The sequence below is a fragment of the Cuculus canorus genome, chromosome 6, assembly GCF_017976375.1.
Source record: "Cuculus canorus isolate bCucCan1 chromosome 6, bCucCan1.pri, whole genome shotgun sequence".
NCBI lineage: Eukaryota > Metazoa > Chordata > Aves > Cuculiformes > Cuculidae > Cuculus > Cuculus canorus.
Genome location: NC_071406.1, coordinates 34,024,726 through 34,046,839, shown reverse-complemented (window position 1 = coordinate 34,046,839; position 22,114 = coordinate 34,024,726). Strand labels below are relative to the sequence as shown.

The following is a 22,114-nucleotide window of genomic DNA, read 5'->3' as shown; positions in this document are numbered from 1 at the left end:
GTTTTTGAGAGCTAAACTTCATTTCTAAAATACTCAGCTCTAAATGTTTCCTTTTTAACCAAATTCCCACCAGTGTGGTTTATTAGCTCTTGAGCCCCCTAGCAGCTCCTTGGATCTAAAATTCTATTGCTGTCCACTCTGTTTTACAAATAACAGGAAACAAAGATATGGACAGCTAGTGGCTCTGGTTGTTTGGGTTTTTGGTTTTTTTTTTCACTGTGTTTTCTTCGTTTGTTTCCGGGCCTTTTCTTCCTGAAGAGATTGTTTATAGGTATCCTGATGCTTCCACATAGTTTTCTCTAAGGCTTTGTAGCAAAATCTGCATCTTTCAGATGCCCCCTGAACAGAAGTCGAGTTCATTTGTTACATCTGTACACTTGTTTTGAGTTGCTGAAGAAAAAGCACATAGTGTAAAAAAACAAACAAACAAACCAATCAAACAAAAAACCCACCCCACTCCGCCAAAAAACCCCAAGTGCATTCTGTAAAAATAACTCCTACCTTAGGTTTACTTTTTTTACACCTGTCTCCTGGTGTCCCTGAGCAGCCATATATTCTTGCATCAGAGGTTTGGGGGAAGGCTATTTTTACATTATTAAAATAGTTTTTCCCTCAGCGTGTGCAAATTGTTTTGCAAGCGCTGATTTTTAGGTTACTGCTGTGTGTGATTTGAAGTGCAGTGTAGTAGTTGTGCCAGAATAACATTAGCAGACCAGCACCGTGTTTTACTACTGTTACTTTCCCAACCAACTATAAATTACATGCTTTAGACCTTATTGATTGGTGGTTTAGCTTAATACAGTGATACTGGAAATTATCCACTTGTAGTTGTGAAGGCCATTGTACAGGGATAAGGTGGGTGTGAGATCTTGGAATTCTCTGAAATGATTTGCAGGATAACGGCGTTTATGAAGCTGAAACTTGTGCACGTGGTTTTTCTGCTGCGGTAAGGGTAGAACACTGAATCAGTTTGTCTGTTGGGAGCCCTTAGAGCTCAGTTGCTGTGTTGGTGGATGGTGCGTCATGTCATAACTGTCAATGACATGCAGGCCTGTTAGCAAATGGAACGGGCAGGTGAATTCAAAATAACTTTTTCAGACTATATGTGTTGGAGTCCATTAATGTTTTTGCTTTGTCTGCAGATGTTGCTGCCATAATTAAAATCAGCAGCGGCATTAGATCTTTTTTATGTGAAATGAGGGAAACTAGATACTTGGTTCTGAAATGCCTTTTTAGTGATCGAGCTTCATTAATCCTCGGGTTCTGCAAAGTTCTTCTTTCTTCTTTGTTTTCCTTTTACAGTCTTCCACTTTGCTGTGGGAGAAATTTTTTGAGAATTAAGGCAAATCTAAACTGATGAGCTTTTTTTTCTTCAGGGGATCAAGTATTCAATAGTTCTACAGAGTGTTTTGTGATCATTTTGATCTGAAGATATAAAAGACTTAAGTAGAAGCAGTGAGCAATATTGAGTGACATTCTTGGGAACAAACATGAAGTGGAAATGCTGAAAACAAGCTGGCTTCGTGTTTGAATCATCATTTTTTTGTGGATGCATTGCAACTATTTGTGGGTTTGTTTTTTCACAAATGTTTCCGTTAACTATTAAAAAATACAGCTATCACACATTTTTTTCATTTCTGTACATGTTCTTATAATAATAGAAAGAAATCCTGTCCTCTGAGTTGACAGTCTCACGGAAAGATGGGCAGTGAGGGAAATGCATCTGGGTGTTGGTGTTCTGGTGCTCATCTTCTCCCTCTTTTTACTCTTTGCAGATTCTGTCATCCGTGATGGCGTCAGCTCTACCCAGAACCCTTGGGGAATTGCAGCTATATCGAATACTACAAAAAGCAAATCTCTTATTCTACTTCGATGCCTTTATCCAGCAGGGTGGTGATGATGTCCAGCAGCTCTGTGAAGCGGGTGAAGAGGAGTTCTTGGAGATAATGGCTCTTGTAGGCATGGCTAGCAAGCCGCTTCATGTCCGAAGGCTGCAGAAAGCTTTGAGGGATTGGGTCACAAATCCAGGTCTTTTTAACCAACCTCTCACCTCCTTACCAGTCAGCAGCATTCCAATATATAAGCTGCCAGAAGGGTCTCCTGCATGGCTGGGGATATCCTGCAGCAGTTATGAGAGAAACAGCAGCACCAGAGAGCCTCACCTGAAGATTCCAAAGTGTGCTGCCACAACGTGCGTGCAAAGTGTGAGTGGAAGCAAATCTGATGTGGTAGGGACCTTATCACTGCAGAGCGGCAGTGAACAAAGACTCTGGCAAGGACACCACACCACAGAAAGCGAACATAGTCTTTCCCCAGCGGACCTTGGCTCTCCAGCTTCACCAAAGGAAAATAGTGAGACCCTGGATGCTGCTGCTGCTCTGTCAGTTGCTGAATGCGTAGAACGTATGGTCCCCTCGCTGCCCAAGAGTGACTCAAATGAAGTCAAGGAGTTGCTGAAAACAAATAAGAAACTGGCAAAGATGATTGGTCACATCTTTGAGATGAGTGACGATGACCCTCACAAAGAGGAGGAGATCAGGAAGTACAGTGCGATATATGGGAGATTTGACTCCAAAAGAAAGGATGGCAAGCATCTCACCCTCCATGAGGTAAAATTCCTTGAGCGACTGGGCTTCCTCCCCTATTCCTACACTTTTGTTGAGACTCTGTTCACAAGGTACACTTTTTGTACCAGCCCTTCTCACTGTATGATAGGAGTCATGTGTCTTGCCAGAGCTGTAGGCAGCCCTGCCCCACATTAGAAGTCTTGGGAGCAGTAGAAGTAGCCTTTCTTGTGTGGGTGTGTGCATGCATGCACTGATTACTTCAGCTTGATGTCATTGGAGTGCTTGGTCACTGGTGTGGTCTCTCGGAGAGAGAGTTTAAACAGTTTGACACTGAAATAACAAACCAGTATTGCACTGAGCATGGCCCTTGCAATTCTAAGCATTCGGCTGAAATTTATAACAGTCCTGTCTTGATGTTCCTGTGCCCCATTGAGGGTAGAATGGTTGTTTGGAAAATGAGTAACTAAAATCACTTGTGTCTGGTGACAGGATCACTTGGTTACTACCCTCTGCTGTCTTCCCTCACTTCGAGACCTTGCTCTGTAGCTTGTACTCTTGAGATAAAAAGGATGAGGTCTCTAAACCCGGGGAGGTGGAGTGAAGCTTAATGATACAACCTGTGGGGTCTTTGGGACGCAGTGGTCTTAAGCTAGTTAATTTACATGTAGACTGTGTGAGGAGGTAGGGAAGGACCATCTGCAGTATTGAAGGATGGCCGTAATTTGACGGTTTGTCCTTTAATACCTGCGCAGCATCTGTTCCCTCTAGTCCTTAGAAGTGCATGGAGGCTTGCTTTCCTTCTCTTCTGACATTCTGGAGACTCACACTGCATATGCTGCAACGCAATAGGTGTGTCTGTATGGGGAATGGTTTCCCAGTGCCAAAGTACAGTACAAGAGAACAAACATTAGGTCAGAGCAGTGCCAAAATGCTGTTGATATAGATGCTACATCAGCATTTTCACAGTTAACAGTGATTGCAAAATTTCAGTTGGATTTAAATTTTGGCATGTAAGGCTTAGCTCCCAAAAGGAAAGGCAGTGTTTATGTTACAGGAGTGCCAAAAAAACTGTACTGGCTTTAGCCTTTTTTCACTTGAAGAAGAAGTTTTGTAGGTGTGTGATCCATAGCATAAGACTAGGTTCTCTTTATGCTTCTGATTAGAAGGGCAGAAGGAAGCAAGGGGTATTTCTTTACATTTTTTACAGTTACAAGGCACCTGCACATCTCCAGCAGTGACTTCACAAAGAGTTTTACTGTAGACTGGGGAGACACTTCCAAGGGAATTCGTCAGTAGACAGCCACATTTCTACCACACAGTTTTAGTTGTATAGCTTTCACTTACACACTTTGTGGCTTTATGTTGAACACTTAAAATCTATGAATTCATCCAGTGTGCCAGAACAGATCTCATCTTACTTCCTTGACCTTGTGGAAGTGTCTGCCGTGACAGAACAGTTGCATATGATTTGGAGACAGGATTTGAAAGAATTAATTGTGTTTATGCCCTGCGTGTGTTGCTGCAGAGTGAGGACTTGGAGAAGGGGAGTCGTCGTCGTCATCCCCCGCCCCCGAGGATGGAGGCAATTGGGGTGTCCAGACTGTACAGCTGTGCGCTTTCACAGTCTGTCTCTGGGATAGCGAGTGCAGAAAATACTCTGAAATCTGGGCAGGCTTCTGGTAGGTTACTTCCTGGCGTCCAGCAGACTAATGGGAGGTGGGTGCTGGGGGCAGCTTTTGTGTCAGGCTCAGGAGGAGCTCTAGTAAAAAAAAAAGATGGAGGAGCCAATAGTCCGGTGGTAGTTTGAAGGAGCAGGGTAGCAAAGAACTGGAGAAAAAAAATGACTTCTCTGCCTTGTTAATTTTTTGTAATACTGCAGCACAGATATTTACTACATCATTGTAAAACCATGTTTAAAAATGGAATGAGAGCATGGTTTTGCTTTAGGAAATACTTCTATCACTATTATGCTTAAGGGCACAAGATCAAAGGAGTGTGTGGTTGACTTATGCCTCAGTTACGCATGTGGGCCTCTCTGAACTTGATGGGAACTACACAGACAGGCAAAAAGAATCTGCTCATAACTGGTTTACTTGTTTGCTTAAGGAGGCCAGATTTCACAAAGTTTTGTGTTGAACGGTTTTCTCTGCGTTTCCATTTTAAAGTGGAAAATACACAAGGAGTAGCAATGAGACCATTTTTTATTTTAAAATCTGCTAAGCCAGGGTCTGCCTCTTGTAAAGTCAACTTCAACGGATTTTTGGTTTTGATCGCTTAAACAATTTGCTGCTCAGAAGCAAGGACTCAGAAGGAAGCCAGGGTGGTAAGTTTCTGCTTGTCTAGAGACTGTGTTTCTGCACTTGCTAATACATTCCAGGGTTGTCATTCTGCCTTGCAGTTCAAGGTTTCTCCTTGCAGCCGGCAGTGAACAGCTGAATAAACTTCACTATGAATTTAAAAAGCTTAAGTAGTGGTTGGCTTCTTAATATAAAGATCAAGGTATCTGTGGCTCTGCAAGCAGAGTGGAATTGCATGCAAATTAAACTCAAACTTGATGGAATTATTAATGGTGAGTTCGTGAGAACATTCTCTGTTTCAGTATGAACACCAGAGGATCTCAGTGGGTTTGAGCAGCCATTAGGAGCCAGTGAGAGCTGAAGACACTGAACTGGTTTGGAAATGTGCTCTTGGCAGCATTATCTGCATAAGGCACTGATCCAGCATAAAATCTGATGCAGGATTTTTCAAAGAAATTCCAAAACTAGTAAACATAATGTTCTTAATCCATTCCATTGTCTTGGTATTGCCCAGCTTTTCAAGCATGGGGCACACTTCGTGCTTAAAGCTAGACTGGAGGAGGGATGGGTGTGAGGCATGCCTGTGAGTCTGGTGACCTGTGGATGCTGGAGTCAGATTTGTAATCTGTGTGTTAGTATTTCAGTGCTTGTCTAGGTCCCTGTAAAACTGAAAACAAGCCTGTTTAATGGTGTCAGAAATGGGAATAAGTACTACAAGAAATAAATTTTGTCTAAGTCTGTCTCTTCTTTTGCTGACTCGCCAAAACAGTAGGGCCTGGTATTTACTTATGTGTTTCTAGTAGGGAAAGCTATAGACCCCATCAGATGATAATAATACCCATCCCCCTCCACAGAGCCTGTATGGTTATGTGCTACTCCATATCTTTAAGGCTTCCAGCAAACAATCATTATTTTTAGGTATGCAGTACTTTCTATCTGCAATATTGTCCCTCCTGAACAGGCAGGAAGCAGTGAGGTGCTTCAGTTCAGTAAGTCTGGATGTGACCTGGAGGAAGAAACCAGGAAAAAGAGACAAACATACACTTTCTTATATATTATATATATTAGGTTAGACAGCATTTGCTTACAACTACCCAAAGCATTTTTGGTCACTTCAGCTTTTTGCAAACTTTCAGTACTTTTATTGAGGGATGAAAAATATCTCAAATTATTTTGTAAGCATTAGCCATTTTCTTCATCCTCTGCAAAGTAGTAGCTATTGCTGGCTGTCAGTGTTAGAGAAAGTAATGCCTGCTTTGGATGGCAATTCTTTTCATCAGTGTTGTATTAATCTTTCATTTTTGTATCTTTTTTTTCCCCCCGAGTTTTTTTTCTGAAGAGATAGACCTTGTGGAACAACTGTTCCTGTCTAAGGGGTAATTGTGTGCTGTTTTAATATGTACCTGGCAATATAGAGGTGTTTCACAGATTAAACCTAAACTTCCCACCCTTGTACATCTAATCTCTGTGAGATTTTGTTTTGTCTGTACAGAGACAAAAGGATCAGGCAGTATGTCTAGTTTGCCTACTAAAGACATGTTTACACACTGGTTAGTGTTTAGGTATCACAGGAAATGCCCTAGTTGAATCTGAGGGTTTTATGCTAAACACGGAAAAATTGCTTGTGAAATATTGTAAGCAGCAGTTCTGTGTGAGGTTTTACTAGAAATACTGCATGGGCAGTGGCCACTGGGAGAATCTCTGCTCTTCTGACGCGTTTTGGTTTTTTCAGCCTCCTCAGAGAACAAGTGTCACATTAGGCAAAATGTATTTTTCCTGATTTGGATGACATCAGGCACTGCAGTGAAGGACAGCAGGGTCGTGTGTTGTTCATGTCTTATGACAGGGATGCTCAGGGATGGAGCACATGCGGTTTGGGCAAGTTGCTGGCCTCTGATTTAATTCACAAGGAAGGTTCTGCAGTGTGCTAGGTAGCAGAGAAGAGGAGCAAGTTTCTTAGCATTCTCCCAGCGGATGACGTTTGACTGTAGACCTCCTGGTCTGTCCTCAGCTTCACCTGCCCTCCGCTTCCATGAAGGGCGCTGCTTTGTAGGAGCAGTGTTCTTGGTGTCTGAGGTCAGGCACATGTGGTCCTGCCTGTCCTGGGCCATGTAGCCCTGTGTGCTGAGCTGCAGCTCTTCTTTGCACTGCTGGATCCAGGGCTGGGGATGGCATATCACAATCTGTCCTGAATGTGCTGACTCTGCTGGGAAAAAACTACCTGCTCTGTAGTATTCACTAGCCTGAGACACATGCAGAACATACTGTTGCAGGTAGCAGCAGAGATTAGGCTGTGCTCATTTGCAAGAAGTCAAGCCTGTTCGGAGCAATTCAGTTTCCAGAAGTCAAGAGAAGAATGGTAGGCACTTTGGAAAAAAACACCCGTAGTGTTCTGTTGGCCTTCTGCTGTTACGCCTCATTGCAAGTGCTTCAACTGTGGAAGAAGTGGAAATGTCTCTTCAGCCCCTGCTTACTGTGGAAGGAGCAGGGAATCTCCAGGATCTCTGTTTCAATGTCTCGTTGTGTTAATAATATTTGCCGTACTGTTGACTCTAGGCTTTTCAGGCAGCGCTATTGTTAAGCACGTATAATTCATGGCAGTATCACCACTTCCTATAGGCTTCTGAAGAGCATTGTGAGACCGTCTTGAGCCTTTGAGCCTTAACTTAATGTGGTTTCTTTTTTTTTTTTTAATTTTATTTTTCCCCTCTTTATGAAACTAGTGCTAACAGCAGAAGTGCTAGAAATGTGTCCTGGCAGGCTCAGGAAAACATCCTTGTTACAAGTTACGTTTGATTCATGTCTGAAGGTAGTCTTCACAAACATGAGGGTGAGAAACATAGCCTAAAAAAAAGTTAATCGTTTCTTAAACCAGCACCTTCTACAGAAATTTGTGCTGCTTTCACAAGGAAAAGCCATCTGTACCCACACTGTCAGGTTGGGTGTTTTTTTTTCCCTCAAGTCCTGGGCATATTGCCTTTATAAAAATAGTATTCCCTGTAAACCAGGCTTTGGGAGCCAAACACTGTGAACATTCAGAGCTACTATTTTATACTGAGATTTAATTAATGCTGGATGAGGCAGAAGCAGCACACATTGAGAGGGTCTTACAAAAATGTTTTATTTTAAAGGACATTTAATGCATCAACTACATTTGTATCTTTTCTCAGAGGCGTACCTGGCTTGTAAGGGTATAAATAAACTGAAGAAACCCTTCGGGCCATTGAAGTTTTTTATTATTTCGGGGGAACGTGTACTTTTACAAAAAAAATGAGTGAAAGTATGCACAATCATGGATCCCTGTTTTTTGTGTTTATTTCCAGTTAACAGTTAATGAAGCAGCCGCCTCAGCTATGTGTAAAAGATAACGCATTGTTGACCAGGAGAGATGAACTCTTCGCACTAGCTCGACAGATATCTCGAGAAGTTACGTACAAGTATACTTACAGGACCACCAAGTAAGGTTTTAATTAACTCAAAGGACCTTTACTTTCGGGGAACTCTAATCAGTCTGATAGCATTTCTTTTGTAGCGCTAAGGACACTTCCCTCTTGCTCTTTAGCTGGCAAAGTGCTCTTCTGAGGAGGGTAGGAAAATGCTCTTTGAGTCATGAAGCTTTTAAACTGCTAAGATTTAGCTGTCTTGAATTACCTTTTTATTTCCTCTCTGTTTTTCCAGAATTTTGCAATGAAGTGCATGTTGAGAGGCACCTGAAAGGCTGGCATGTCAAGTATTTGAGGCATTGGTGTATTTCAAGATTAATGTATATAGGCAGCCTAGCCAAAGCTGCTTAATGTATCAATTAATGTTTTTCCACCTATAGGTTTGGCTTTTTAGTTTCCGGGGAATCAAAAAGATAAGGTAATAGGGAGCAGTTTACAAACTTGCTCTAAAACACCTGAGGCTGTGTGCTAATATCAGTTTTTACTGTTCTGAGAAACGAACTGTCTGTATGGAAAGGTAACAAAGGCTTAAGAGCTTTTAAATCCAATTAAAGTCTTGCTACTTTTTATATATTGCTTTCAAATGATAACTCCTTCACATGTAATGCAATATCCTTTCAAAATACATTTTCCTACACTTCTAGGAGCTTTTTGTGGTTTTCCTTTGCTTCCCTTTCTTCCATACTGATTAATTTAAATACACATCTGTTCTGGGTAGGCAAGCACCAGAGGCATTTCTGCAGTTCTTTCTGCTCAGCTTTATTTCCTTTCTGTTCTGAAGAGTGCATGAGTCGCTTGACACTTGAAAACCACACAAGTGCTTGTATTCCTCTGTACTGAGTGGCATTTATGTCTTGTCCAAGGAGTTGGAGGCTTTTTTTTGTTCATCTCACTTATTCTTGGCAGAGTTTTTTTTCCCCACTTCTTGTCTCTGTTTTTCATTATTATTTATGATGGTCAGGGTAAATGTGCTGTTTACTGATAGTATACGTGTCTTCTTTCTAGATCTAAATGTGGAGAAAGGGATGGAGCTGTCACCAAAGAGAATCAAGATGGAGTACAGTATTGAGACTCCTGATTTTGACCTATGCATGCTAAATTCACTTGTGTTTTGAGGGATCTGTCTTAAGGAAATCTGTCAGGAAACAATTGACAGACAGTTGATAGGTACGGAGAGAGAGGAAGAACATTAGCACCATCTCATTCACAACAATGTAAATGCTTTGTTGGAGAAACCTGTAGAAGCAGGGCTAAGGAGTAGGGATTTCCTTTATGGTTAGTTGCACTGTGTATAGCATTCTTAAGTGAGTAAGAGGGGGAGAAATGGGACCCACTGCCTTCCTGTGGTGGAATAAGCTCAAGCGCTACAGGAGATATCTTCCCATAAGGCCTTCTGCTTTTAAGTCAGTGTGAGGTAGGGTTTTCTTCATTCACTTGAGTCAGCTTTGATTGTGTCCAGAATCTAGTGTTCTGGGTAAAGATTGAGAGCTATCTCTGACTGTAAATTATAAAACTAATAATATTGAAAAGTCAAAAGCTAACTGTAGATAGTAATTTACACATTTTTATAATTTTTCACTGTTAATTGGATATCTAATCCATAGTGTTAAGGATCTTTTTATTCTACTGTCTATTCCAAAAGGTGCAGGTTAAATGTGCATTGGAATGTAAGCTAGGCCTGAGCTAGATTTGCATGTGACACAGATGAGTGATGTATTCTTTAACTACAGGAGAAGGTTGCAATGTATTCTGGAACGCATTTCTCTCATGTAACTCATTCTGTGATAAATGATGCACCGAATGCAAGGCTGTAATTGTTTCAGTAGTCCAGTGCTTTGTTACTGGTGAGAGCAGTTAGCTTTGAAAAGGCAGTTATGAATGGGTATAGAGGAGTTAATCTTTATTTCTTTATTTATTAAGGTCTATCAGTCTGTGTACAGTTGTAGTTTGAGTTTATACAAATGCATTATTCAGAAGTCAGTGATGTCATTTACACATGTTGGGATTTGCTTTAACCTATATTTGTCCTTTGATCTGCAAAAAGAGAGCAAGGAAAAGCTACATTAAATTACATTATCCACCTTCACCATTATCTGCCTTGACTGATGCTTTGCAGAGTGCTTGCTTGAGTCTTCTCTCTCTTGTCCAGCCTAGCCCTAATTTCTAAGAGCTGGTGCGGAGCTGTCACTCTTCTGCTTGTAGTAGTATTTCACTGGCTGTTGGATTCCAGCATTAGGGATTTTTGCCTTCATTCAGCAATAATTGATGATGAGCAAGTATCTCACATGACACAGTGCAAGGGAGATGTTTTTCCCTGGGATCTTCATTGAAAGAAAAAGTAAAATTAAACCCCTGAAAAATACAGGCTGAAACTTTGGGGGCTTTGGAGAGCAGGAAATCAGGACAGCCCTTGGGAATTTGCATGCTCTTGTTTTCTGCATGATGAAATCTGAAGACTCTGGAAGGTCTGCTTTCTCTAGACACTTCCTAGTTCAGTAATTCTGGGAAAGGCTGTTTATTTGGTTTTCTTTTTATCTAAAAATATCAGTAGTCATTGTAAAATGCTTGTGAAAATTTCATGTCCTAACTGTACAAATGACTGTTTCAGAAGTAGAATTTACCAGGATGAGAAATTGAAACTAAATGAAATAATCTTTCATTTGATAGCATAGCATTATTAATTACCAAGTGTCCAGTGTTGTTACCAATGTTCTTACCAGCATAAATCACTCTTTCCTTACAAATCTGAGAGTGTTCTAAGGAGTAAACCATTACTTCAGTGCATTACGGTTCTGAGGCACACTGCAAATAATGAACATTTCTTCAAAGAAATTTAAAAAAGAGGCAGGATCATGCAGTAGCTCACTTTTAATTCAGGTGTTTTGGGTTCTTGGGACTTGTGTTTTGAAAAAAAAAGTTCTTTTTTTACTAGTGCATTCAGGGATTTTTGAGTGTTTGTGCATGTTTGCCTTTAGAAAGGTGGAAGGAAAAATGAAAATGGTAGCAAACGCTGCAGATTTTTCTTTCTGTTCTGAAAAGAATTCCTTATCCTGTTTTTAAAGTTATAATGCTTCATTGTGGCTCTGGTACCTTGCTGTCACGCTAGCAGCATGCAGAGGATCGGAACGTCGGGCATTTTGTTGTTGTTGTAGCTAGCTGCCTGCCTTTTCTGCCTGCCTTTTCTGCCTGCCTTTTCTGCCTGCCTTTTCTGCCTGCCTTTTCTGCCTGCCTTCTGTTTTTATTTCTTTTCTCTGTTTTAAGGTGGAACTCTGTTTTAATTCACCATTCCTTTACCAATTAGTCCTTCATGTGTCCTCAAAATGTGGTCTAAAATACTAGTAGTTGCACACCCTGTTTGCGTAGTGTAAAAGATTACTTAAAAAAAAAGATGAGTTCATTTCCTGAGATGTGATAACAGTTAAAAAAAAAAACTGGAGAGCCTGCAGGTCATTGCTGAGCAGAGTGGTGTGTGCAGGATGAAGCATTGCTGGATTGCAGCCACCACTTCAAATTTCTTCTTTGCGCAAATACAAAACTCTCACAAGGATTACAGAGAAAGAATGTGACATGAATTACATCAAATTACCTGTAAAAGCCTTTCTCTTCCCCTGCGAGCTCTCCTCCTCTCATTTGTTTAGTGGGTGAGTGAGCTGTGGGACTGAAGCCCGTAGGAAGGAGAAGGGGAAAAAATCCAGGCAACTGACAAACTAAAAGGTGCAGTGGGATTGAAAAAAGGGAGAATGGGAGTAAATTGTCGATTTGGAATCAAGGTAAAAAAAAGCAAAGAGGGAGGTCGTGGTCCTAAACTCGGCTCTGTTCAAAGAGTCAGGAAGGATGGGGCAAATAGGGGTGTGGAAATGGGGTCTTCACCCTGCAGAGCAAGGATCTTTCTCACTGAGGTATTCCAGGTGGGGGCACCCCTTCTCTTGTCTTCTTTTGTGACTCAATCCCAGCAACTTGCTCAGACCTATGAGCTGTTTGTGACACCAGCTCAGAAAGCATAACCAGACCACAGGTTGCTCTCAGGTGGCAGAGGGATAGAGGACGCATGTCCCTGCTGCCGCTTTGGTCTTGGGGTTGATGAGGTTCCGTCCAGAGGTGGAGGGCAAGGAAGCAGAGTTTTTAAAATGTCCCTTACTGTCTGTGGCGTAAAGGAATTGTTCTGTCAGTGTCTCAGTTCAACTGGATGAGACAGGTGGGGAGAGCTTGCAAAAAACTGTTTTCACAAGGTCCATGGGAGTCGGGGGCACAGGCAGGGAGGCTGGAGTGGAGGCTGCGAGGAGACACCTTCCATTGGTAACCAGTAGGGGAGGAGAGGCAGGAGAGAAATGCCCACCTCCACCATTGCCAAGAAGGCTACAAAGAAAACCAGTCTAACTGTGGGATTTTGTGTTTTCATAAAAACAGCAAAGCAGTAGAAGCTACTGTTTGCATAGGGAAAATGTCATTAGAGGTGAGCAAAAAAGCACATGTGGGACTGAGAACATCTGCTGCATGAAGCCACTTGAAAAACAATTGAGTAGCAGCCTGTCAAAACAAAAATGCTGCCCTGCATGCAGCAGGCCCTCCTGACGGTCAGGAGGAGGGGAACTGCCAGGGAATCCTGGTGCAGAGCAGGATGCTGCCTGGCCGAGCCTGCTCCTCCTTGGCCGTAACACCTTCTGAAGGGGCCACGAGGAGGACTGGTGGTGGGGAAGGTCTCTGGCAAGGCAATCCAGAGCTGCGTTGTCATCCAAGTGTTATCTGTGTGGCTGACGGGTGTCAGTCATGAAATAGCCTTTGGTTTGGTATTGGCAAGTGATCACAGATATGTTATGAAGAGCTGTATTACCTGGTTTTGTTGCAGAAATAGGATCCTGAGTGATAAGGGTTGTTGTATATTCAGTTCATTATCTTCCTACACATAATTGTCCTGCTCTCCCAAACAAATCCAAGTCTAACTATGAAAATGGTCAGTGCTCAGGGAAATGTGCCTTTGTTTCTAGGGGACAAGGTTTCGTGGCAGTTTACCTGGTTATGAAATTTTGCATACCTATCATGTTTGTATTTCCCTTGAGGGAGTATGTTAGTGGATAAGGCAGTATGCACTGTTTAGACAGATATTTTCTTTTTCCCCTAAGCATCAAAACAGTTCTGTTTGCATGCTTTTGCTCTGAGGGTCTGGCCACTGACACGGTCTGACTGCCACTGTGCGGCCAGTTGGCAGCCTTGCCATCGGCATTGCCGTTCCATGTAATCTTTCCCCTGTGGTTTTTCCTGAAAGATTGCTTTTCTTGTTCTTGGGCCGTAATCCATCTGGCCAGCATTGTCAAATATGCCACTATTTACATGCCTCTATAATCCACAAGGAAATACACCTAATCTGGTGTACTTTTGATACCTAGGCCCGTGGATCCTCAGTGACAGATGTCGCTGTTTTTAGGTTTGGGTCTGTTTTGGGAATCTCTATTTGAATAGTCACCTATACTGTAGTTTGTAAACTTTTTCTGGAAATTTCCTCTATTTTACATGAGGTTTCCTTTTATTAATGCAAGCAGGATAAATTTCTCGTCTTAAACCTTTGCTTCGATGATTAATTTATTTTAATGGAGTCTGGCAGGCTTTCACAGAAATTTCATTTGCTTTATTGGTGCATACACAAGCTGAAAAAGAGATTTGCATGTCATGAGCGTTTGAGGCTGAATTATTGAATCATGATTTCCCGTATACATGAAGTCTTCGCTACACTACTTTTAAAATTGTGGTAGTCCATTTTATGGTACTAGTATAGGTTCTGTATGAAATATGTTGAATTTCAGAAAGCTTTGCTCAGTTTCTGGAGGTTGGTATATCCAGCTGCTGTGCCTTATTGTTGAGTACATGTAAACCTGATTTCTTAAGAATTTCCAAAGCTGCTGTATGTAATGAGTGACAGAACCCACCGGCCTAAATCTGCCTGGCAAGGCCGAATGTAAACTAGTTTAATGTCAGTGACAACAGTAGTCTGGATTTACCTGAAACTGTGAGAAATGAGATATGATTGTCTGTGTGTGCCATTTTAAATACATAGCAGTTGTTGAAGAGCGACTGTGTGTGTTTTGTGCACAAACTTGAATGAAGTGGGTAGGTTGAACATGTAAATTGTAGTCCAGAGTTTTCACAGAAGTTCGGGAATGTGAAGAATAGACTATGCAGAGAGGGTGAATTAAAATCAATAATGTGTCCCTTTTGGTGTTTGGTTTCTTATGGTCAATAGGATGGTTATCCTGATTTCCAGGACACAGTCCAGACACTCTATCAGCAAGACAAAATGCCACTTGCTTTGGCTAAAGGAAAGAGTGAAGACACTACGGCTCTTAATTCCCAGGTAAAACAATTGCGCTACACTGTGAATAATACAGGTCATGTCTTTGTACATTGATTTGGATGTATTGCTTTGATGACAAAGTAATTACTTTCAAAGGCTACCTAGCTTACCTGTGATTGAATCACTCTTAATCTGAGTTTCCCTTATGAAATTGTTCTGACACAGTGATACAGCTTTGCCCTCGTTAGCTCCAAGGAGGTAAAATCTTGTGTGGTACGCTTGAAAATACGTGATTGCCTGTTGTGAGCTAGTAGGGTACTATTGGTACAGTATGTGCTGTGTTACTTGCATTATTAGCTATAAATGGAAAGTTCAAGTTACTGAGTCTAGAGGAATAGAGTAGGCGATCTTGGAGTCCTCAATTCTGACATTTCTTTTAAGAAGAAAGGCTGATATATTTAGGAAGTGGTGAACCACTGCATCTGAGATGATAAACTAAATAACACCTAGCGTGATAGAACTGCAGTGTTTTTGAGTATCTGGGAAACTTTTTATAAATGAAGACAGGTTTATGATTCTTTCTTTGTCTTTTCTGTAGTGTATCCTAGCCTTGAGGCAAAATAAACATCTCTGTATATAAGGCTGCATTTAGGAGTTACACTCCTGTTTTCTGAGATGAGATATGTTACCCTGTCTTTTACTGTGTTCTATTGTGAAGTAGTGTGCAGTCATAAAAATCTGTTGATTGTGATACATCTAAAAGCAATTATGCTATGTGTTCTGATGACACATAATGATTAAATGAACTTGATTTTGCAAGCTTATTTTCATCTTGTATATGCTTTAAAGTTTTCTCTGGTAACTGCTACATAAAAATGGACTGGAGATTTAATTTAAGCTTAAATGTATCTGCAACACTGCACATTTTTCTGTGGTGATCAGAAGCGTCACTGCAGTTTAAAATTCTGGGTTTATCCCAATTAAACAGCCAAGATGATAGGAGTGAGAAATGTTCTGTTCTTTTAAAAAAATTATTTTATGGTTCAAGAGTTGTAACAGGAGTGACAGAATAGGAAATTTAAAGCAGACTTGAAAGTAAACTATTTGAAAGCAGTTTCCTTTTTTACCTACCACCCAACACCAGGCTTGAGTTATCAGTGTTCATCTGTAGATCCTGGCGAGCTCTAAGTCAGAGTAAGTAAATACCAGTTGTACCATTACCCTGCTGTCAGGGTTATCACTGTGCTGGAGAAGCTCAGCTGTGGGTCTGCTATGCTGTTGTTGTATTTGTAAAGTGATGAACTCTGCTGAGTGAGCAGACTTTTGTGGGAGGTCAGGGCTTTCATCATCTCCCAAGAGAAGTTAAGCACTCTTCAATTAGTAGAACTCTGTATTAGCTGAAACAATTATGGCATTACCTGAGAAAGAGGAATTTCTTCCTGTCGAATGTGGATGTTAAGTTTGATCACTCTGTGTTCTTATGTTCATTGTGGTTCTTTTAAATCAACTTTCTTGATTTGTGATTTTATTATCGCAAGATGCTTATTTACATTCTTGAGAACAAGATTACATTGAAAGTTAGAATTCTCTTTGCACTGAAGGCAGTGACAAGCATTCAGACGCCATTTCCTCCCACATTGCACTGCGTTGTTTAATTTCACGCTTTAGAGGTGTATAGGTCTTGTTCTTCTTCTAGACAGACATTTCACACCTTTATCCTCCACAAACATACTGTCATCCTACACTTTCAGAATGGCAGATTTTTAAGCTTGTGTAGTGCTATTTCCTAAAATAAAGATTCCAAGATGTCTGGTGAAATCTTGGCATAATTTTTTAGCGGATGTTGCCATTGCTCTTGGAATACTTTGTGAAGACATTTATTTGAAGAGAGCTGACTGGATAATTAAGACTTTTTTTTTTTTTTTCTTGAGATTCTCTTCATGTTAGCTGCAATCCTAAAGTACAGAAAGTGGTTTTTTATATGTTTTCGAAGCACAGAATTTAATAATGTATTTTTGCATGGATGAACTACAACAACCTGCATTTTGAGTATTCTTCAGTGACTCAGATGTACAGTATGAAAATCTTTATGAGTGCAAAAATATTTTGTTTGTTTGATAGTTCTGAAAAAACTGTAAAGCACACATCTGTACATATGAGTCAACAAAAACCTATATCTAGGCTGTTAGTTTTATCACCTGATATTGTTTTTTTTCCCGTGTTTTGACTCGCTAAGTATATGTACATACAGAGAAAATTTTTTTGATTTATTTGCAGTCGGAAAGGTGATGGCAAAGCAGATGGAGTTTCTTTGCAACCAGGCTGCGTTAGAGAGACGTCTTTCCACAGGGTGTTACAGACAAAACTCGGAAGAGCACAGCCCCAATGGCATGTCATTAGATAATGCTGATGGACAAGGTATGGTAGCTTCCAGGCATGGCATTGCTGCCAGCAAATACGTTTGATATTATGCAAGCTTTGTCAGTGGTGTTAATTATCTAGTGTAGCACCAAGAGAACACTGAGCACTGAATGGACAAGACAAGATCTCTGCCCTGAAGTGCTTGTGGTCTGAGTAATGCAATGAGATGTATAGTTGGAGTCTCTGTTACTCTAATTTGTCTGAGCAAACTTGGTTGGATCCCCTTGGATAATGTAGGGGAGGGAACAGGGCAGGGTGCGCTCTTATTGGAGGGCAGAACTTGGCTCTATTTTTTTCCTAAGTTTGAAAACAGAGCAGAATGTTACATTTCATTTGTGTTATTGCATTGTGGAAATTGAAAGTAAAGCTGGTAATGTGATTGGTACCCCTTTTTGTTTACCTGTTTGTGCAGTCTAGGAACATGACTGAGGAGCTGGCTATGTAAATTACTTAAACTAAGCAGATTCTAATAATGTTCTTAGTAGCTTGTTATTCTTCAAAAAGCTTACAGTTTTGTGGTTCTCCCTTTGATTTACCAACTGGCTATTCCTTAGCTTGAATTAATTTAGTTTAGTTTGTTTTGTTTGAGCGCTTTCTGTTTGGATTTCTTTTTTTAGTGTTGTGAAATCAGACAAAATGTTATAAACACAAGAAATACAACCAGAAGTTCTTTTCTTTGTTTTTTAAGACCTAGTTTGTTTAAGGGGGTGTGAGGGAAGAAGCAGTAAAGGAAGAAACTAAGAGAATCAATATAAGTAAGCATTAAAACATAGGTTTTCATTTGTGGGTATTGGTCAAGCAATGCGGTACAAAAGTATACTGGAAGAATTAGATGTGTGGATCCAGCTCATCTTGATAGCACGAGTTTCTTTATACTATTTATCTGTTGTGCAGTAGGAGTGGGATTTTTAGGATATCAAAGAGCTTTTTGAGCAGAATAAGAGAGGTTGGTTTATTTAGGTTTTTTTGGTATGTCTGGAGCGTCCTTTCCTAGCAGTGCCTGTGCAGTAATCTGCAAAGCAGCTTATTTACAGAAACCTTGTTTTTGCTAGGATTCTTCCCTGAGCAGCTGGAATTTAGAATGTGTTTTTGCGGTAGGATTAGTATGACTTACACTACTTGATTGTTAATATTGCTTTGCTTTTAATGCATCGGTGTTTCACTATGAACAACTTCCAGGTGAAGACCACTGAATCTCCGAATATCAAATCTGCGAGCAGACAGTTGCAGCACATTTCACTTGATGGAGAGCAGCATGTTGGAAAAACCTCTGTGCAGTGATTTGATTCGGGCTTTACCCTGGTGGTGAGGCGCAAAGTCTCAGTCCTCGGGTTAGTGCTGTTCCCTTGTAAATTGCACACCGTTTCTTACAAAGCCTGTGATGGACTTACTAATGCATGATGTCTCTGAGTGAAGGATCAAGTAGCTCAGCCTAGCATGCTTTATTTTGTAACCTGTATGTATATATCAGGGCTTTATATGTATATATCAAGGCTTTGGACAAAACTTCAAGAGGAATGTTGCTTTGCTACTCTAGAATCAGAGTGAATATTTGTGAAAAGCTTAGAGGATGCAGTAACTAGGTTTCAGATAAGCAGGTTCTGGCGAGTGTCCTGTCCTCAGAGAATGGTACTTGCCCAAACTACTATTGTGAAATACTTATGTTGCTGTCATTGTGATGCAGTTTGATTATAACATGACTTCACTCTATATAAAAGAATCAGACTTTTTATAAAAGACTTTTTGTTCTGTTTTATAAGGACCTAGCACTGTTTCTTTACCGTGAACCAAATCACGCAGTAAGTCTTTGAACTGGGTTTCCCTTTCACTGACTTCTGCTTACTGGCCATCTTGTCATTTACCTCTGTCATTGGCAGAAACTTGTTCTAAGTTTGATAGAAAACAGCAAGAATCCCTTGTGAAATCTATATGGATGGTTTCAGCTTAATACTCAGTGTGCTTGAGATCAAGCCAGGAATTCTTCAAACTCTTGCAACTTTAGGAATAATAAGATTCCATCTGAGTTTGGAAGATGCAATATGAATGTGATTATTTGTAAGACAGGAGCCAAAGTAGTTGTTTTGAAGACTGGGCAGAGTGTTACGTCTTCCGCCTTGGTATGTTGCTGTCTTAGCTCACCGTTTTTGAGTCTGTCCCAGTCTCAGTGATAATTCACTTAATGAAATTCTTAGCTGGGGTTTTTTACCAATTCCCTTTCAAAGTGCAAGTAAAGAGTGCCTTTCCACTAAGCCCAGCTCCAGACAACTGAAGTAAATCAGTGGTGATAACTTTGTCATGACTGTGATGTAACTGAGGTGGTTCTAACCCAGCTGAGTTAAAGCACACCAGGAGGAGGAAGAATTTATTGCTGCAACTGTTAGTACTCATATGGTGTATGGACCTTCTTTATGAATTGAGAACAGAATATTTTGTTTCCAAGCAGTGTTTTTAACATCTTTTTTTTTTTCTTTCTTTCTTTTCTTAATGCAGAAGGCCTTGGTATTTTAAGGATTTTCCTCATTCGGCTTTTAACAACATAGAAAGGAAGGTCATAAAAACAGAACCTGAAGACACCAAGATAGTCATTCTGCTCTGGAAAATGGTGTCATAGTAAGATTGAAACTTCACAAGAGAATAAAAACCAGCCTTAATAACCAGTGTTGCCTCATTCAATAAGAGATTCAATAGCCAAAGCCTAAGAACTGGTACAGTAATCTGTGGGAAACAGGGAAGTGAGAGACACTGCAAACTAAAACAGTAGTACAGGTGATAAACCATTCCTGTAAAAGTGGTTTTATAATGTGGGAAGATTCACAAATTAATATTGTGAGTCTTCATTATTTAAGAATGTATTATGTATTTGTATAACTTATCAAAGTAAATCTAGATGTCGGGACATGTATTGAGTCCAGTAGATGTGGCTACAGTTCATTTTACCTTGAAATTTCAATGTCTATTTTAAGTGTACCTAGCGTAGATATGGTTGTTAAACATTTGAATTAAAATCCTTGGAGAATTAGGAATGCGAACCTGTGACACAATTAACAGCAAGTTTGCAACAATATTTGTAGAAAAAAATGAAAATGCATAAAACATTTCATGATTTAAAATGTTCTGTCGATATTGCATTTGATAGACCTAGACCCTGATTCTGTATTATAGCGGACGTACTTGACATGTAACTGTCATTACATCACTTTCAGTGGTTTCAGCAGCCTTTGTGTAACACACAGCATAATACCTATCCTACAGTTCAGGAGTGTAGGAAATGCCAGTTAGACTATGGAAGAGTCCATATGATTGGCTCCAATTTTGTTGGGGAAAACTACAGTTTGATATACTGTAGAATTACTAAAATCTGTTTTGGGAGGAAACCCAAGAGACCAAGTAGCATGGAGAGGGCTGCAAATATTGTGATTCAGACCATTATAACTTCGTGGGACTTCTTTGTGGATCGTTAAAAAAAGAAAAGCGTCCTAGGTGTGGCAACGATTAAATACGATGCAGGATTTATGCACCAGCATAAAAGGTTGCATTTGACATCCAGAAACCATAAGATCTTTTGGCGGGGGGAGATGAGGAGTTATGTCTTTAGCATGTGACTCCTTATTAAGTGCTGTCCATCCCACATGATTCTATGAATATACCGTAAACTGCATACAGTATGCCAATACGTTTCTTTATATGTGTGTTTAATTAACATCTGTATTCTTTATTTATTTGACAGTTTTTATTTTTTGTACATTTTCACTTTTTGCAGATGTCATTTATCTGGGAGTAACAGTTGGCATATAACTTCAGACTTACCATGGTGTGTTTGTGTGCATCCAATTTTCCTCTGTGTAACTCTCAATAAGAGTTGCTTTCCTGCGGTCAAAAGAGTTATATGCCTTAGTTTCTGAATACAGTTTTTGCCTGCAGTGTGTTCTGGAGGGGAATGGGGGGCTGAAGAGAGCAAGTTACCGTGCTAGTGGGTAAACTTCCACATTCAGGTGTGCACTTCATTGTCTGCGGTTTGCTCTGTGTCATAGATGTGTATTAATGATTCAGTCACAGTCTTATGTTGTACTGAAATGATCAGCAAAATGTGAGCTGAAATGTCTACACTGCAGTCTCTTGTCACTGTAAACATATCTAATTATTTTATCACTTTTAATTTGTGGAACAAAGCTTTATAGTAGAAACACCAGTAAACAACTTTTTATACTATTAAAATGTTGTTTTTTTAAACAAATGTTTCTTGAACTGTATGGTACTGTTTCACTTACTGAAGTATCTGACTTTAAGCAATGGAGTTTACAGCTTTGCTGTTAGAAAGAAAAGATGGAATGTGTAGTTATTTCTTCTTCCCCGTTGTGTGAGCTAGTAGTATGGATAAGGTATTTTTTTGGTTTGTAATGTTAGCCAGTGCCCTGGTTAGTATCTGAGTAGCTTTCACGAGACATGTATGGAACTTGGTAAAGGACAGCTTAAGGTTTGAACTGTACAGCTTGAGTGGTGGAAGGTACCAAGCAACAAGACTTTAGAGATGCAGGAAATGTTTTGTTTATCAATAAACACCTGGCACAATCAAAAGTTGTGTGAGGATCACAGAGGAAGCTCTTAAACTTGCTGGTCTCTTCGGTTAAAGTGAGGGGAAGGAAGAACAACTTGCTAAGCAGCACTCTGTTTCAGTTGAGTCCAGAATTCATTTTGTAAACACTAATGTATTACATTTGCTATAAATTAAAGTATATAACAGTTATATTTTTGAGTTGTAAATACAGTACTTTGTGCACAACCAGTTGGTTATCTCTAGAACGGTATTTCAGTTTGTAATCCTACAGGCCATTTCAGTCTCGATAAGTTGGAAGCAGTTTTTTTTACTGGTTTGCAGCTTTATGATTTATTTTTTTTAAGCCTGGGGGAGGTGGGAGGTACATTCTGAGACTGCACTTCCATTTGTTCATAGCAAGTATTCAAGTGTTGGTCTTTCCATGACAAAGGTCTTGGTGGACTGCAACTTGGCTAAGCCTCTGGACTCTCAGGTGGAGGCTTGCCCTTGTCTGCTGTGGAAGGGTTGCTAGATTCAGGGTACTCTGGATCAAAGGCCAGCCCTGC

The 22,114-nt window shown here is 40.3% G+C and overlaps 1 protein-coding gene across 1 annotated transcript; it reads left to right on the top strand.

Moving 5' to 3' along the window:
• The first annotated feature begins 1,775 nt into the window (after positions 1-1,775).
• NAB1 (NGFI-A binding protein 1) lies at positions 1,776-21,779 on the top strand. The gene is given in 14 exon segments (XM_054069428.1): positions 1,776-2,609; positions 8,188-8,211; positions 8,213-8,322; positions 9,313-9,334; positions 9,336-9,365; positions 14,543-14,653; positions 15,783-15,791; positions 16,879-17,016; positions 17,959-17,960; positions 18,200-18,225; positions 18,228-18,277; positions 18,279-18,345; positions 19,505-19,516; positions 19,519-21,779. Coding segments are annotated over 14 exon segments (1,527 nt in total). The 5' UTR covers positions 1,776-1,790; the 3' UTR covers positions 19,626-21,779.
• The last annotated feature ends 335 nt before the right edge of the window (positions 21,780-22,114 follow it).